At 35.0% G+C, this 18578-nt stretch overlaps 1 protein-coding gene across 1 annotated transcript in view; it reads right to left on the bottom strand.

Annotated features, from left to right (window-relative positions):
- PPFIA2 (PTPRF interacting protein alpha 2) overlaps positions 1-18578 on the bottom strand; it is a 331712-nt gene that overhangs the window by 106340 nt on the left and 206794 nt on the right. Inside the window, exon 6 of the mRNA XM_031047954.2 lies at positions 14382-14456. Within this exon, the coding sequence (XP_030903814.1) occupies positions 14382-14456 (75 nt within the window). The remainder of the gene's footprint in view (positions 1-14381; positions 14457-18578) is intronic.

Here is an 18578-nt window from a genome sequence, read left to right on the forward strand (position 1 = left end):
TTATTCTTGCAAAGATGCTAGTAATGTACACAGACCAGGATAAAAAAAAAGCCCTACAGCTGATTGATAGTATAAGGTCTGATTTCCAGGTGGTCAGAGCTGAACATAGATTTGGCAGAAACATTATGATTTTCATTGTTTTTGACAAAATCTGAGCTATTGAAAAATATGTAAATATTGTGTGTATATATATGATATATATAATATACACAGATGTTTTATTTATAGAATTATATACATCCTCTGTGTAACCAGGACACTGACCCTAAATAAAATACTGTGCCTCTAGGTCTTTATGTAGTTGCTCTTAGTACATGCACATTTAATTTAGAACTACCCATGCTTAAGGTATACAATTCAGGTGGAAAAAACTCCTGCTCAGGTTAAAATGAAGTATTTAGCTATTTGCAATAGAGATCTATTTTTCTTTCCTGATTACATTAATATATTTCCCTTCAGGTAAAAACAGTCTTCCCCAGATAAATTTTGTACTTTGTTATATTGTCACCTGGAGACTTCGAGATTCTTTAGATTTATCTTGCCTGGACACATCTGTTATGAAAACACCACTATTCTGCATGTGTAGTTTTATTAAATTTTCCTGTTCAATGTATTGATATTAAAATCACTATCTGTTTTACTGACCGTACAAAACATGAAAGTACAACAGATAGATAGGATATGAGTAAAAATCCAGAAGGGAAATGAACCTTACCCTACAGGTACAATTGAAGAATAGCAAAGACCCTATCTGCACGCACAAACTGAAGAAATCCCAGTTTAAATCAAACTCCCAGTCAGTTGAAATCAAAGGACAGTAGAGTGAATCAAAGTCTATATTTAAAATATTAAACTAAATGTACCCACTTAATTTTAATCAAGATCTTAATACTTTTAAATTACATTCTTACTGGAAGTAATTTTTTCACACATTTCTCCAATGAAAATCAAAGATACAGTCCTCACTGATACAATCTTTAGATTTTTTTAAATTATGAATATTCTTCATAAGTGGAAATCCTAAAATAATATTTTCATTCCAGGATTACTATAGAAAAGAATCTGACATGATAGCCATTTTCTAATGCAAAGGAATTATACATATGGTTTCTTTTTTTTTTTTACTCCTTTTTATAAATATGGTTTCTACACAACTAAAGGTGTCCAAACTATACTCTCCAGGTTCAATGTCAAGCAATCTGGATCATTTCTTATGGGATGAACTAAATAAAACAAACCCTTTTCAGTTCCTCTTGGAATAATTCCACTTATATGTTGATAGTTGCTATTAATCCTAATGAAGATTATTTAGTATTTTCTAATGATGATATTTTCTAATCAAGATCTCAAAGTAGGAGTATCTAATTTTTTCCCCTCAGACACCAAACATTATTTTTGGATCCCAACTAAAATTATTTTGATAATTATTTCTGTTACAGACATATGATGGGAAAGTGTTTGCACTAAACCCCCCCTAAAATTAGAAAATAAAAATCGCCTGATATGACTATGCTTGGTAAGCATTTACCAAGATACAGCTATCCTTTCTATATCCCCAGTACAGTCTCTGTTCCTATTTTTCCTCACAAATATTTTATCAATTGTTTTATCAGCGTTAACAAATCAGTAGTGAAATAGCAATAATTTTCTTCTTGGTCTATCAGTAACAAATGTGGAAACAATTTGTCATGCTTATGGACCTTGCTCTGCTTATTGACAGTGGAGAGCCAATATTGACCTTTGAGTGGCAAATTACTCTTGATTCACATTATTGCTGACACTGCTCACAGACATTACTTTTTACTGTCTTGCTTGTTAACTACTTTATCAATCTGCAGGATACTGTTAGAGCTGCATGCACACTGTTGGGCTAAGGTGATCAACTATGAAAAGACAAATGATACATTTTGTGGTTCATGTGTTAATGGGAATATTCTTTAACAAATATGAACATATTGAAGCTTATATTTGATTTGATTTAATGACTCATGCCATTAATTTAAATCTTTTATTCAAATGCAGCGTGTAAGGCCTATTCACACATTCAAAACTGATTATGGGCAGTAATACGCATAAAATATAATACTGTGACCTTGTTATACTATCTAAAATTTTATTTGAGAGTTAATGGATGTAAAAGTTCTTAACTAACGATGTAACATTTAAAAAATAGACAAAAAATTGCATACTCATTCTAAAGAAAGACATTAAACATGTTAAAAAAAGTGTATTGCTCCAGCAGATTAAAAATTAAGGATAATTGATATGGGTTTTTTATTTTCATCAAGATGACTGTGCTAGAGGATTGTTAATGGTAAACAATCAACAAGATGGATTCTTGCAGTGAAATTTGCTTGATTTGCATGAACACTGTAACTGACAAATGTCAAATGACCCTGAAGCTGATACAGAAAGAAAGATAATCAGCTACATTCTTAAACCTGACTTTATACCTCTGGGGCAAGATAAAATGTCATATGTTTCAAAGTTTATGAATCCCAAAATAATAGACCAAAGAGAAGTGATGTCTGCTCTCTGATGTCTCATGAAAGGCACTCTGCGTATACTGTGAGCAAATAAAGCTCTAGACTTTAAAATCTTCCTTTATAAAGTTAATAGTCAGATCTACATCATGAATCAACTGGACATGCACTTAAATATATGCTATGCTCTTTAGCAAGTTGGTGTGGTTAAAGTAAGGCATACGCTAACTTAATCTTATGAAACCAGGGCCGATGAGAGTTGCATTCAATTGATTTGTTAAACTCCCTAAACAGGATGCCAAGCACACAATGTTAAATCCAATCTGAAATTATCCTAGTGTCTAATCTCATGCTGACTACAAACAATCTCTGAGCTAATCATATATAAATAACCCTCCAGTCTTATTGATCTGGAGTTTTCAGGCATGCGAAACATGCTCAGCCACACATCTGGCTCCTCCCATCCCTGATCTTCTCTCAGCTTTTATTTCCTTGGCTATCATCTCATCTCCTATTTCTCCCTTTATTCTACTTTGCATGAGGAATATGTGGTAAACAAGAAATCCACAAAACCTGTGCTAGAAACTCAGAGTTTAGCTATTCTGTAGTTCTCCAGAATAAAGTAGAAAAGATATCACAAGATCCATTTATCACTCTGAGACATGTTCAGTTTCACAGCTCTGTGTCATATATTGATATACTTGCTTGCTGTTGTGCAGAAATGTCAGGCATGCTCCATGACCCTTATTTACTGATGAACATAAAGCATTTTACATATCTCCAAATAACACCAGAAACTCAGTCTCATGAGAATCAGAAAACAGAAACTTTGCATACACACTGATTAATTACAGAGCAACTCTGTTGTGCAGTGAGCTTCAAATACTATATCCTATAGTTATTTAGAGTCAGGACCTCATGGAGAGCACTGTCATTCCCTCCCTGACCTCAGTCTGAGCCTCTCTCCCATTAAAAAACAGGCATGGAGCTGGGGTGAGTGCATGTGCTCAGTATTTAACTCCTAAACATGGAGTTATGATGTGGTGAGCTTGCTAGGATTCATGTGGTGTACCAGGATTTATTCCATGTATCAGGAGAACAACTGTGTGGCAGACTGTGCACCTGCATAAATGTCACTACAGGCATTAGCTCTCAAAAATCATGTTATGCTATTTAGCCAAATTCGTATATCAATACTTATGAAGTCAATCATTGCACCCATGAATTCTATTGGATTGTATCCTACTTTCTCTGCTGCAGGAACAGGCAGTCACCCCAGCTAAAATAACCTCAGTGTTTTCAGAGCAAGAATATTCCAAAAGGACCAGATTAGCCTGAGTCCCATGAGTGACATTTGCAAAGCTTCTGTGGTATTAAAAAGGGTAAGGATGACAGCCACATGTACTGCACAGGTCACTGTGCTACCCTGGCTTTACAGTAACGCTATCTGTTCCACAGCTGTAAGAACAAGAGAAACTACAAGGCACTTCTATGCTAGAAATGCTATGGAGCAGGATCCATGGTTTAATCTAAAAAATAATTTAAAAAAAAAGAGTCCTGTTCTTCTGTTGGCACTCTTCTGAGAATGTAGTAACACAGTAATAGTCATAGTAAAGTTGTGTAATAAAAGCCCTCCAATATAAATGTGAAGATGGAATATATATTACTATTAAATGTACTAGTAAATATTTTTATTTATACAGCACTCTAAGTTGTAATTAAGATTAGGCCACATTTTCTAATGTAAAAATTTTCAATGCAAAATTTTTAAATGCCCAAAGGCAATAATCTGAAGACAGGCCACAGGTAGTGTAAAAATGAGAATACAATATTTAAAGAAAAGAATAATGTAAATATTTGTCATAGATTTCCTTGTTACTTTTCTTTAACTATTTGGACAAAAGAGCTGGAAAAAAGAAAAGATGAGAAAGACTAAAAATTTTGTCATCACTATCTTAATAATAATCAGTAAGGATGGTGACAGGAATGATGTTTAAGGAGTGACACGAAGAAGTATAATTCAAAACTTTTCTAGCACTTTTCTAAAATAAAGCAACATGTAAGAAAATTCTGCAAAGCTGAGAGGGGAAACTGGAGTGTAGGAGAACTCATGTAGTATGGACTGAAACAAGTGACATCACTGAAAACTTTTAGGGGTGCCAGGCTGTAAAAGCAAAGCTAACCCTTGATCTGCTTTCAGAAAAAGTGAGTAAGGAAAAACTCAACAGGTCCAGCACATGGAAGATGTGGTCAGAGCAACAAGGTAGGAAGAGGACCTCCACAGATTCTTGCAGGAAATGTGTATATTAAATTGTTATACACTAATAAATTTAGTACATGTATATGTTTGCCAGAAAGTACACCAAAGTAAGATTACATTTATATTAGAGTAGTAGCACCTAATTTGTTTTCAAAATGAGCACCTTTGAAATAATTTTTAAAGCAAACACACACACGAATATACTGGATTAGGTTTTTGCTTATTTTGATAAATAAGCTAATTTTATGGAGAGTTTGTGATGCAAGACATATTTGGGATTTCAGAAATTTAAACAGGAAGTAGCAATTGCCTTTATGACATGATATTGAATGAAGAGTAATATATGCAACTTACCAAGCACTTGATATCAAAGACTGTATAAAAACTATATTTGTGAAGGAATAAAAAGCTTATTTGTTCAGCTACATTTTTCTTCAAGAAGCTCTCCATTAACACCTGAGCACATACCACACGTCCTTTCTATTAATCACAATCTTTCATGCAAATTGGTTTCTTCTAAAGAATACTTAGGAAGCAGATGAGAACTCAAGGCAAAATTTGAAAATGCATGTATTTTAGGATATGGTGGCCACATGATAAATAGAGGGGTAAGAGAACACAGCATTTCTGGGTGTCTTTTGAAAATACCTGAAGACATATGGGCAGCTACACAATACTGGTCTGCAAAATCATTTCAGCAAAGGCCAAAGTTGCTGAACTTATTTAACATACATTACGGGGTTGCCAACACATAAACAGGCCTGAGTGACTAAAGAAAGTTATAAAAGAAGAAATCAAATCTATGTGCTCTTCTAATTAAGATTTCGTATGACAATATTAAAATATGTTTTATCATTTTTAATGATAAATCATTAAAATATAAAATTACTATCTACTGTCATTGTAGGAAATATATGGCATTTTTTTTTACTCAAAATTGTAACATTTTTCTCTATGGTAGAAATTTATGGAAATTATACTGAGAAACCACTTTTGCAAAGTGGAATGGTGATGTCCATTTCAAATATGTCAATAGAAAGTAATATTCTTAAATGATTATCTGAAAAACATAGAATCATAGAATGGTTAGGGCTGGAAAGGACCTTAAGATCATCTAGTTCCAACCCCCCTGCCATGGGCAGAGACACATCACACTAAACCATATCACCCAAGGCTTCATCCAACCTGGCTCTGAACACTGCCAGGGATGGAGCATTCACAACCTCCCTGGGCAACCCATTCCAGTGCCTCACCACCCTAACAGTAAAGAATTTTTTCCTTATAGCCAATCTAAACTTCCCCTGTTTAAGTTTCAATCTGTTACCCCTTGTCCTATCACTACAGTCCCTAATGAATAGTTCCTCACCAGCATCCCTGTAGGTCTCTTTCAGATACTAGAAGGCTGAATTTCAGACCTATTTTTCCCTGAATTCAGTGAAAAATGCTTTTGATGATAATGCAAAGACCAGCCCTGCTGCACTCAATGTCCACAAAGAATTTCAGTGTTTTTTTCCTCTGAGAATTCAGCTTACATTTAGCTGAGGACACAAAATGAAACAGCCACAGCAACTAAGCTGACTTTTTTTTTGTGATTCTTTCTTTTTGGCTTTGTAAAAAAGGAAGGCAATGAAGGCTGTAGTGCGGCTGTAGTAAGTTTCAACCTCTTCAGCTGACATACCACACACACCAATTCAATGTGTAGAGACAGAAATTAATGCTGTGGAACATGCAGAATGAGAAACATTCACAAAAAAAAAAAGTAGTCGTGCTTCATTACCACATTTAAAACTTAAGGGCAACGATAACTTTCAGCAGTTAGCATTTAACTAGATGGCTAAGGTTAAATGCAGAATGAAAAGCAATTACATACAGCAGATAAAGATTATGCTTCAAACCAAGATATTTTCAATTATGTGCAACTTTGCAGAATATATATAATTTGGCACAATTACATAGACATTTTAGATTTAAATTCAGACCACAAACAAGGTCCCTCCAGAGTCAGACCTGTGTAAATTTATACCTTCAAAAAAAATTGTTTAAAGAAAGTATTGGAGAGAGCCTGCAAAGCAATAACTTTCAATTGCACCATTCTGAGAAAATACGGTAAAGCAAGGTGCTGTAGATGAAGGCTGACTCCGTTTTTGCAAAAACATTTACTAAAATCACCAGAGATAGGTATAAGCCATCCACCTGGACTTCTTCAGAAAAAAAGTCACTAAATTCCACCCAGTTTCATCCAGAGATTTGATATCTATAATTTCTGAAATTCACATTAATGAAATTCTGCATATCTTATACATTCAAAAAAGGTGCATGCCCTTTCTTCTCATCAAACTATACCTTAAATGATATTTCTACTCCAAAAATCACTGCATTGTATTTACATACAAAGGTGAAGGCCACCCAGAAACTCTTGTAACAAAAAGTAACTTAAGCTAATAGGACCTGAAACAGCTGGGGATAAATGTATGTTTTTCACATGCAAGCATGGGTAAAAGTAACACAACATAGGTAGCCTCAGAACACAGCATAGTTAACTGAGGCTTTGTTTTAAAATATGTATGTATGGTTTATATTATATGTTTAAGATATATGTATATATTTTTTATATTTTATATATAAAATAAATATATATACAAAATGAATATATATGTATATATATTTATAGGGTTTATGTGTATATATGTATATATGACAAAACATTTCATTAGTGGCAATGACACTACAATCGTGTCTGCAGTATCCCTCATGGTCAGAGTAAAAGTGTCCTCAATTGTTAAAAGTATCTGTATTTTTCACTGGTTTCTTAACTTGCCCTGCATAGCAAGAGTCAGGCAATTAAATACAGCATTTGAAAAGCCTTTGGTGGCTAAAGTGGTTACATTTTCTGGCGTTTCTGGGACAGAATATAAAGAAACATAAATTGCAAATCATCATTTCTCTTCAGCAATATAAATCATCTATTAACTCTTTCATGGATGCTATAAAAATAGCATTAAGGCAGCCTAATGTATAAACTAACCCACTATTAGGAAGAAATGTATTGCCTAAATAGGAGAATGCATGCAGTTATATAACGCACAGATCTATGGTCCAAAACTCCTGCAAGCTCTCTCATAGCTCCAGAAACAAAATTTAGCCTCAAAATTAAGTAGAATTCTGTAGAAACTGTAACAATGAGGTTTTAAAAAGAAGCCTGATTGTTTTAAATATAATCTATGTGTCAACTGACAGAAGTGATATAATGTTGTTTGGCATTTGCAAACAGCATTGACATTTTCAACAAATGCTGAAGAAAAGTGTATGGGAGCTCAGTGATATATAAACCCAAACCAGTAATTCCTCTTATTTCATATTCTACACAGTCTCAGTGGGTTCCTAAATTATATCTTTGGGATAATAAACATAATTTTCTGTGCTACATTGTCTATTAATGAGGAAAGGTGGAAAAGCCAGCGAATTAACCAGAAACAAAAAAAGGGTTTTAGAATGTCACTTATCACACGAGTCTTACTCACACAGAAGATTTAACAAGGCCTGGATAAATGTTCCAGACAAGCAGGAGAAATTTCATGTGTAAGGTAAGCGCAGCCATTAAAAAAAAAAAAAGACTCTTTACCAGTATAGTAGTAACTATGTATAAAGATTAATTTTACATACAAGCCCTGGGAAAAAGCTCTAAAGGTCTTTTTTTAATTCTTTTTTATTGAGACTATTTGTAGAGAGTTCTGGCAAACAGTGAAATCTGTTCATGGAAATTGCAACAGTTGTCATTGAACACTGCACACTGCAGCAGAAATGGGTTTAAAAACATCGCTATTGGCCATGGTCTATAATCTATGTATCCTTGCCCTGAGGAAGCCACTAGAGCTTGAGCTCCTGGTAATATATGGCACTAATGAAAGATCTTAGTGTCTTGTTTGCATGTGCTGTAGTTTAGCATACTTTTAGAAGATTCACACTTGTAAGGCTAATAAGAGGATCTCAAAAGCTGTGGAACAAAAGTGGTTATACTGTCAGTAATTTCAATATTAAAGTTAATTTCCATGAAGATCATAAATGACAAAACTGGGAAGGAAAATCAGCATCCCACTTCCCTTGCAAATGAGACTCATTCTTCTCAAATTAGTGTGTAAAAATAAAGCTGGTTAAGAGAACCGTGTTCATATACTCACTGTAAAACACCACATTTGCCTTCAAAAAATTCATAGACAGACAGTGTTGTACAACTGAGCTTCACAGAATCACAGATTCATTAGGGTTCGAAAGGACCTCAGGAGGTCATCTAATCCAATCCCTTGCCAAGGCAGGGCCATCTAGAGCATGTTACACAGGAACACATCCAGGTGGGTTTTGAATGTCTCCAGAGGGAGATTCTGGTGTACCAGTTGCAGGTTGTCTAATTGCTAACTGCGGATTGGACCTTCAGTGACAAAACTATTTGGAGAGACCATGGATTATGTGGAACCAGCTGAAAACCATTATCATTTTAAAAGCAGCTGAAAGCAAATATAGCTATGTTTTACACTAGTTTTAACTAAAAACAGGAAGTAAATTTTTCAGAAAACTAACAATATCTACTATTCAACTTAGCTACAGCAGACACAGTAAAACGTATATTTAAGGATTTTTCAATCCACTGTAAATATAATATAGGCCCATTTTTTTATCTCCCCTGTGATAAACACTTAAATGTATTGGCTTTCGCAAATCATAGGTGTGGTTATGTGGATACAACTATATGAGTTTACAGTAACAAAAAAAAGGTTGCTAAAGACACAAGATTAGACAACAAGTTAAAAAAGGGTCAGAACTCTTGAGCAAAACAGAGTCACATAGTAAAAGAATCTGTAAAGGTAAAGAAAGAGGGGGCGGGGCTTGACATAAGAAAAGCTAGTGCCTGGAAAATATAAAGTACTTTTATCTTAACTTAGGTTGTAGAAAGAGAACAATGTTTATGTTGTAAATCTGTGGAATTTAGTGGCCCCACTAAACATGAGTTAATTGTTTCACGCTAGTCTTCTAAAGTATCTTTAGCTTTAAAGGACAATGTTTGTGTTGTAAGTCTGTGGTGAGATAACAAGATTTAGTGACCTCACTAAACATGAATGAGTTATTTCACACCATCCTTCTACTTATCAGTTAGTTTAGAGACAGAGCCTCCCAAACATCTGCTAGCTTGGGATACTCCTTGTCTGCCCATCCTGCTATAAATCTTGCAGGAAGGTCACACTGTGTTAAATCTTTGCTAGTTATCAGAATAATTACAGATATGGCTGGTTTTAGCGAGTTGTGTGATTACTGAGGCGTCCAACTGTGCCAAAGGTGAAAAGTACACTGTGAGAAAGACTGCTTACTTCATCTTGAAGACCCCTACTCACATGAGGAAGACTGCTTACTTCATCCTCAAGACCCCTGCCCACAATCACTGGAGAGCAGCACACAGATGCCAAAAGGAGGAGACTTATGATAATAAGTTCCTGGGCCTAGTTACAATATTCCCTGCCTATATGTGGGAATTATGAATATGTATGTGACTAATGCAATAGTGAAAATATATAAACCTGTAACAAATACTAATCACTTGCACCTCTGGCTACAGTCATGTGCCCAGCACTGTTTGCTTTGCTTTACTGACTTTGTCCCTCAATAAAACCTTGTTATCTTGTTCAGAGGAGTGAATTCGTATTTCACATCCCCCATATCTAGAAGCCCACTGCCTGACTCAGAGAGTTTCTGCTGTTTGTAGGGAGTAAGATACCTAAATTTTCCTGTCTATGTGTGAGGCGTCTACATATGAGCTTGTTGTGGGAGTCGGTTACCTAACACAGGCATTTGATGTCATCACAGTGACCAGCAGTATTCCTTCCCCACCTCTAGCTCCAAACAGACACAGGTCTCCTGTCCATTTTGTACTGTATCTGGCAGCCCTGGCAGATTCACCACCAGCTCAGCTGGCAGATTGGATTTACTAGACCTCCACAGACTACAGTCAAATTTTAGATACTGGTTCACATGTAGACACACAAATTCAAAACTCCTAATTCTGAACTGAATCCTGTGCTCTGTAAGACAGAGTATAATATTGTTTGTAAACATGTTTTAATAAGGAGCTGATGTACCCTGTAAGTATCCTCCATCTTGACACAATTTAAAACCAAGATTTCCTATTCAGTAGAATAGTTAATGTAACTGATTTGGTTAATTCTAGCCCTACATTATTATTATTAAACCTGTAGTAAACATAAGGATTTCCTTAATTTGATGTATATTTTATATTGCAATTTATAGATAAATGACTTTTTTAAAATATAAAAATCACTATCATACTGAAATATTACATAAAATCCAAATAATTTCTGTGCAGCATTTATGTGAAAAGGAGATAAACTACACATTTGCTTTCTTATAGAAGCTATTGCCATCACAGAATCAAAACAGCACTGACCCATTTGGTGGACATTCTTGTTTCTGAAAAGTTCAACTGAACCCATGAGAGTGACTTATGTTATATCAATATTCACTATTAGAACTGCAGACCAAAGCCCTTCTCCATTACACATTACCCTTAAATATTAGCTACCCAAACTAAGTTCTCCCAGTGGGTTCAACTGTCCATCTCAATTGCCAGTGCAGTTTAAAGTCAATGTGTGTTACTATTTGTCATGGTTTAAAACCAAGTCTGCACAGCTCGTTCACTCACTCCCCCCCTCGCTCCCCCAACTCCTGGAGAGTTAGGAAGGAGAATCCAAAGAATGTAGCCCCCACAGGTTGAGATAAGAACAGTTTAATAGTTAAGGCACAACACAAATCACTACTGCTGCTACTACTATAAATAATAATGATAAAGCCAATAACAAGTGAAGAGAATACAACACCTCACCAGCCACCGACCCATAACTCACTCCACCCTGCCCGACCGAGCACCAACCGATACCTCCTCCATCCCCCCAGAGTTCCAGCCCTTCTGGGTCTCTCCCGGTTACCTCCTGGGTGTGATGTGCTATGGTATGGAATACCTCTTTGGCTAGCCTGGGTCAGGTGTCCTGTCTCTCCTTCCTCCCGGCCTCCCCTCCTCCCTGGCAGACCATGAGCTCAGAAAAGGCCTTGGACAAACCAAACATTTGAGCAGTAACTCAAAACATGCTTGCTATCAGCAACCGTTCTCAGCCCAAAAGTCAAAACACAGCACTGCAACAGCTACCAAGAAGGAGAAAAATTACTGCTACTGCTCAAACTAGGACACTATTCCCTATCAAATACAAAGTGCTTTGTAAGATGGTGTTTGCAACTGGAGATAAAACCAAATTTGACAGAGCTATAGATGTTTTCCCCTTTGCTATGCATGCAATCTGCTACATAGACTACTAAATGAGAGTTTGTGTACTACTCAGTGATGGAAAGCTATAGTTGCTCTCTCTCCTTTTTTCTGTTTTATGTAAGTATTTTTCCAGTAAGTACTCATGAGTATCTGCAGTTTCTCATTGTTGCTCTATCAGAGCCACAGCCATAGGCTTTCAGAGAAAAGTGTTACCTTAACATACACATTTCTAGTATTTTGTATCCCTCAATCTGATACTTGTTATATATTTATTGATATACTTGTTTAATCAGGGGATCAATTTACTGTCATCATTTTATGTTTAGATACAGTTCTGAATATGTATTACACTCAGAATCAGTATGAGAATATGAATATGAAACAAAATATTAATTATCTTGGGGGAACAGACAGCGAGTGACAGGAATACAGAAATTACTGAAAAAAACACATATTCAATTCCCTTGTAAACTTAGCCCATTTATTTTCATATGTAGTACAATAAATTTTTAAAGCCATTTATTACCTGTGCATTCACTGTGGAACCTAGTATGAAAACAGGCTTATATACTGCAGTTCTCTGATTTTATGTTGTTTAAATAAATAATAATGTGAAAATCATCTGCTCTTGTTCAAATGCATTGTCTGTTTCAAAATTATCCACCTGTTCTCTTCCACATCTCTTACGATCTTTTTTCTTTATTATTTAATTGAATTTCCATTTTTCAACTTTAAGAGTGCCTCACAGGAAACTGAAATGATAGTATCGAGATTGTGTTAATGGTCATGTCATGCTTGGTTGATTATGCTTGGGTCTTCTAAATGTTTTTAGTATCAGGTAGACACAAAGTTTGTACAACATTTCTAAGGATTTGGGGAAAGAAAGGCTATGAAAGTCCTATTTCAATTCAATTTCATTGTACATGTCTTTGTTCCTTACTGTCAGTACAAATTTCACTATTTTATTTAAAACTCCACATAACAAGGTGATGCTCTAATGACCTGGTCCCGTGCTCAGTGAAGTGGACTTGGATTTAATTGGATCTTAAATGGGAGGGATTAGAGAAGTGTGATATATATCAGTTGGCTTGATTGAACAAAAGGACTGTTTTCTATTTAATAAAAAACTGGTGCAAATAACAGAATAAATAATACAGTGTAACTAATTCATTTGAAACCAAGTATCCTAGACATTATGAAATGGAAGAATGAAATAGGGGTTTCATTTTTTGTACAGATAAATTACAGCTACTTCAGAGAAGAAAGATATTATTCAAAGCACATAGTTCATAATTTATAAAGCACTAATATCTTAACTGCAGATCCTATTTTTAAGAGGTTACTTTAAGAAAGCAACTTTCAAAGCTGAATATTGGAAAAAAATACATTAGGAGTCTATATTTTACATTAACACATATTATTCTGAATTATATTCCATTTTCTCAGAATTATTTGTTAGTACTTCTTGTCTGTGGCTGTTTTCAGCTTTTCTCTTAAACCTGAGGGAAAGCTCACCAGTAAATGGACATAACCCAATTTAATCCAACTCTATTACTTGTCTGACTTATTTTTAACAGTGTGAGAAGCATACATCAGGTGGAGATTCAGAACATAATAGGAATGGTAAGGTCACCAGCAGACACCAATATTAATATTTTCTGGCCTCAGAAACACCTCTCTGGGGTATGATATTCCTTTCTATATGTGTGTAGTGTTGTTGTGCAATGCAAATACGTGTTGCTGTAACCCTTTCATACAAGAGAACAATCTGCAAACTACTATACAGGTAAAAAATCTCTTGTGCAAATTCACAATAGTTATATGGCACCACAGTTCATCATGACACACTGTAATTAAAAGGGAAGAGAGAAACTTAAATTTCAAAGTCATCCATAATCCTTCCTCCATCAATGTTAACATTTATATAATATGTGTATGTGTATATATATATATATATACATATATATGTATGTGTGTATTCTACTTGATTTTATAGTAGAACAGGAATTCAGGTTATTGAATTGCTTATACTAACTGACGTATCTGTTGATTCACTCTTTTTTCACGGCCAGTCAGAAATGTGGGAATCTGTCACTAGGTCTTGGATTTTGGCTTGCTCACAAGGGAATAGAAGAAGGGAATAAAAGAATAAAAAGAAGGTCTTACAACCACCTTCAACAAGCCTCACTGAGCAGCTTATTCACAATGCAATTTATCTTTTTTCCTGAGAGCTTTAAGAAAAGTGACAGGGAACACAAGGGACAGAGTATTAGAGAAATTGAACCTCAAAAGGGGAGAAAGTGTTTTGTGTTACCTCCTGGTTAGCAGCAGCTAGTTCTTCTTCCAGTGCAGAGACTCTTTCTAAAGAAACCCTCAGTCGTTCCCTTACCTAGAAGAAAAATCAAAATATGTGCAGTAACGTAACTTCTATCAGTCTTTAAAGAATATATAATCTGCCATATGCACTACTGTATGCCCTGTCAGTCTGTTTGCAGGCATGTGTGTTGCCTGAGACCACACAGTGCTGTAAACTTTCAAACCTAACCACGGGAAGACTAAACCCATGAAAATACGTGTCAAACTTGAAGTGTCATACTGCTGTTCCAGTTTGCCTGCACTTTTATGGAATACACAGCAAATGCAAATATTCTAAGATGACACAGAATAAAAATAAAATGTTGTTTACAAGCATCTTTTACAAAGAATAAGAAAAAAAACCATTTGCAGATGTTTTAAGTCCAGTGCATGGGAAGAGAACTAATCTGTTCATGTCAATTGGATTCAACAAATTCATTACAAAATAACTTGCAGCATTGCCTTCAGGCACACATACTAAAGATTTTTTATATCATCATGCAGTTTGTTTTGGTTTTGAAAAAAGTCATAAACAGGATATACTCTCATAAGCAGAAAAGATGGCTGTGCTCGTGCCAGTTTCATAGACGACCTAATCTGTTCCAAGGATGTGTATGATCTACTCAATTATTATTGGTAGCATTGAAATTATGAATAAGTATGAATTATTATATTCATTTAATACCTCTGAAGACATATTATTGTTGTTTGAGTACTCTGGCTCACCATCAGCTCATGTAGCGACAGATAACCTAAGCTGGCAATGTAGTCACCAGTGTCCTAATACAATCAAAAGCAAATCAGACATAGCGGTGACTTTCAGTGCTGGGTACAGGTGATTCTTCCTCCTGACTATGAAGGGAGCCTACAGCAGCTCCTCTCCTAATCTACAACTTCATTAGGCACCTGACATTAACCTCATATTACAACTTGGCTCATCAGCCAACGCTCAGGATATACTTCTATGCACATTCCAGCTACACTGAAGCAATGTTCTTCCAGCTGATGGTCCAAGGATGTTTAAGGCTATTAGCAATGTTTCTACGGAAAGTTAGCATATTCTCTTAGACCAAGAGATGTAGCTGGAAAACAAAGCAAAATGGAAACCTTTCATTTTTTCAAAAATGAAAAAAAAAAAACCCTTCAATTTTCAAAAACCTTACAACGGAACATAGTACTTCTTCATGTACATACAATTGTTTGCACATGCTTGACAAATACAGAAGATCCCTGACAAGGTGTGCATGTACTAATGCTTCCATACTTTTGCCAGTGATACCTCTTAATCTGATAAACATGAATTTTCATTACACACTTTAGTTTCTAGTACTACTGATAGAAGTGAAATTTTGCAAATACACTCACTACAACTCAAGAATGGCTTAAACTTAAAAAAAAAAAAGATTAGCAAAACTATAACAGAACATGCTCACTAAACTTTAAAACTAAACCTAAAGGTCAAATACATATTCAGGAAATGAATGCTAAAAATGAAATCTAGTCAGCCTTTCTAACAAATGCAAATATAGTTGCTTATGCAGGACTTTGAGGCATTTTGGTCCTCTTTACATTCTTCAGCTTTATTAAAAGAAACAAAAAATGAAAACATATTTCATCTATTACATTAATTATTTTAATATCCTCACATAACTATGATTTTATTATATACTAAACAATATTGCTAGCCTTAACAGATCAGAAATCACAAGTGATTTACTCAAAGGAGCAAAAGAAAAGTGAGTTGAAGAGTATTAAGGTATATGAAATACTAAGATGCTCTAAAGATTAGAAAGAATCCTCAACTTTTTAGTCCAATTTCTGATCAATTAATTTCCCTCTATTCCTTCAGCCCTATAAGATTGAAAAAAATAAACCGTTAACATTCCCAAAGATGCATGTTGTAGCTTAAATGGACATTTCCTATAGGGTGTGACTATCTAATCAATAGCTGAGCTGCAGTAACTGACTGTGCCTGTTCCTCACCTGACACAGTTTAAGTCATTTTAAGGTAGGAGTGACTGAGTCATCTGTGAGTGGCAGTGATAAGAGTGAAAATTACTACAAATTCATGACTGTTTCAGTGGGTTTTACACAACAGAACAAGAGTATGCAGCGAAAATATTCAATGGAACCTAAAACATTTTTACTATTTATTAAATTTTTGTACTTTTTTCATCAAAAATGTATATAAAGAACCTTTAATCATAAAGCTTGCTTTCCAAACTGAGCTACATAATTCTTGGAAAATGTCCTTATAAAGCTTCAGATTTATGGTAGCACAGAAGCTATCATAGCAGTCATTTTATATGATTCTTTTAGTATTCAATTCTAATACACTTGGTATATGGAAAATTAATTTGAAATACTATATTTACTAATTCTAATTTATTCATATTTTTCATCTAATTATTTTTAGTTATTCTGCTTGTAACAGAAAAACTTCAATTGTTTGAATAGCTGAGAAAGTATTTCTTCATTTTTCCTATCTCCTATTTTTAAAATCATATTCTGCTTGAAAACCAGTATTATTTTCTCAGTTCTTTTATCAGCTTCCAAGGGCTGCTTGATGACCTGCTCCCAGTCAGACCCAAGACAGTACAAGTCTCCTATCTGGTACTTGCATCTTTCCTCTCTCTTTTCCCCTATCATGCTCTCTGCCTCTCCAGTGGTTCCCTGAATTCCTCTGTGGATCCTAAAACGTTTTTTCTGTATTCTGCTACTCTTACCACCATTTCTTTTACTAGCTCTTCACTATTAAAGTCCATATCCTATGAGTGAGGGGTGTAGTCCTGTGTTCAAGAGACCTCATTTCAATTTCTCTAACCACAGTGAGAGCTGGCAGATAACAATTTCTTAATGGATGAGCTTAGATGCAAAAACTCCATGGAAAAATGACAGTCATTTTTCTGGCTTCAGTCCTCTTGGCTGTAAGCACTGCTGGGGGACAAGATGATTGAAAGAAAATTCAGAAGACTGCAGTTGGTAATTTTACTTCAAATTTTTGTAAGTTTCCTGAAACCCCCACATATTAAAGCCTAAGTGTTTTACAAATGGGAATGCATGTTTAAAAAATATGTTATAGTATGCCTACCACTGGCATTCACTTTGAATAGTGTTAGAATTTGCAACCAACTAGCCAACATTACTGAGGTCACAGACCCACAGGAGCTGAGATCAGAAAAATTATCCTTAATCTTTATACATTGTGCCACTGTAGAACTGAAGCTGAGTAGGTTTTATATGGACATTTTAAAGCCTGAAATAAACACTCCCTGGAAATAATAGGCATTTGTTTAAAAGAAAATTTAGGAGACAATTTTTTTTTAACATGGCACTTCAGAAAAAAATAGGTAGAGAATTAACATCTTCATTCTGAATATCAAGCTATTATATTCAAATAAGTTTCTTTTTCATTCTTGGCCTATTTATTTGTTAGTAACAAGGAACATTTTTAGTAACATGGAACAGTACCAGTGTGACACAGAGCAACAGCTGGAAGCTGCTTCCTTAGCCTTGCCTTGTCTTGCCTTCCCTCCTTTTTACATGCACAGTTAACATTTATAGTGACCTAATCAAAACTGTAGTGGTCATTGTTCTGTGAGTATAAGAGCTGCAAAAGGAACTGAAAGCAACTGTGCCTTGGTGCAGGAGACCTTTTTTTTCCTTTCATCTGCCCAGTGAACAACTAATTCACTCACATTTTCCATTGGAAAAGTTGCAACTAATTCCTCATTTTCAATCACATACATACTATTTGTTTAAGCGGAGGGAAATCTTTGATTTTATCACTGAACAAGAAAGAAAATACTAAATCAGTGTTCTGATCTGAAGGAGTAATCTGCTTCATTTTACATATCATAACTGTAACTTAATTTCTCACATTAAATTTCTTTCTCAGTCTTCAACTGATTTCAAAACAAACTGGAGGAATAAGACAAGAGCTAAATAAAGATTTCAGGTTTGGTCATTTACATTCCAGGAAAGACTACAAAAGCCACACCAACATATGCAGTGTGCATTTATTTTGAAAATATTTTATTCTGAGCAACATTTCCCAGTTAGTAATTATACTAATGTTTTCCTGAACTTTCTAAGTTTGTATCTAATAACCTTAGAATCTAAAGACAGGGCAACAGCCAAAGACTGAAAAGCCATA

This window comes from Melopsittacus undulatus, chromosome 5, assembly GCF_012275295.1.
Source record: "Melopsittacus undulatus isolate bMelUnd1 chromosome 5, bMelUnd1.mat.Z, whole genome shotgun sequence".
Lineage (NCBI taxonomy): Eukaryota > Metazoa > Chordata > Aves > Psittaciformes > Psittaculidae > Melopsittacus > Melopsittacus undulatus.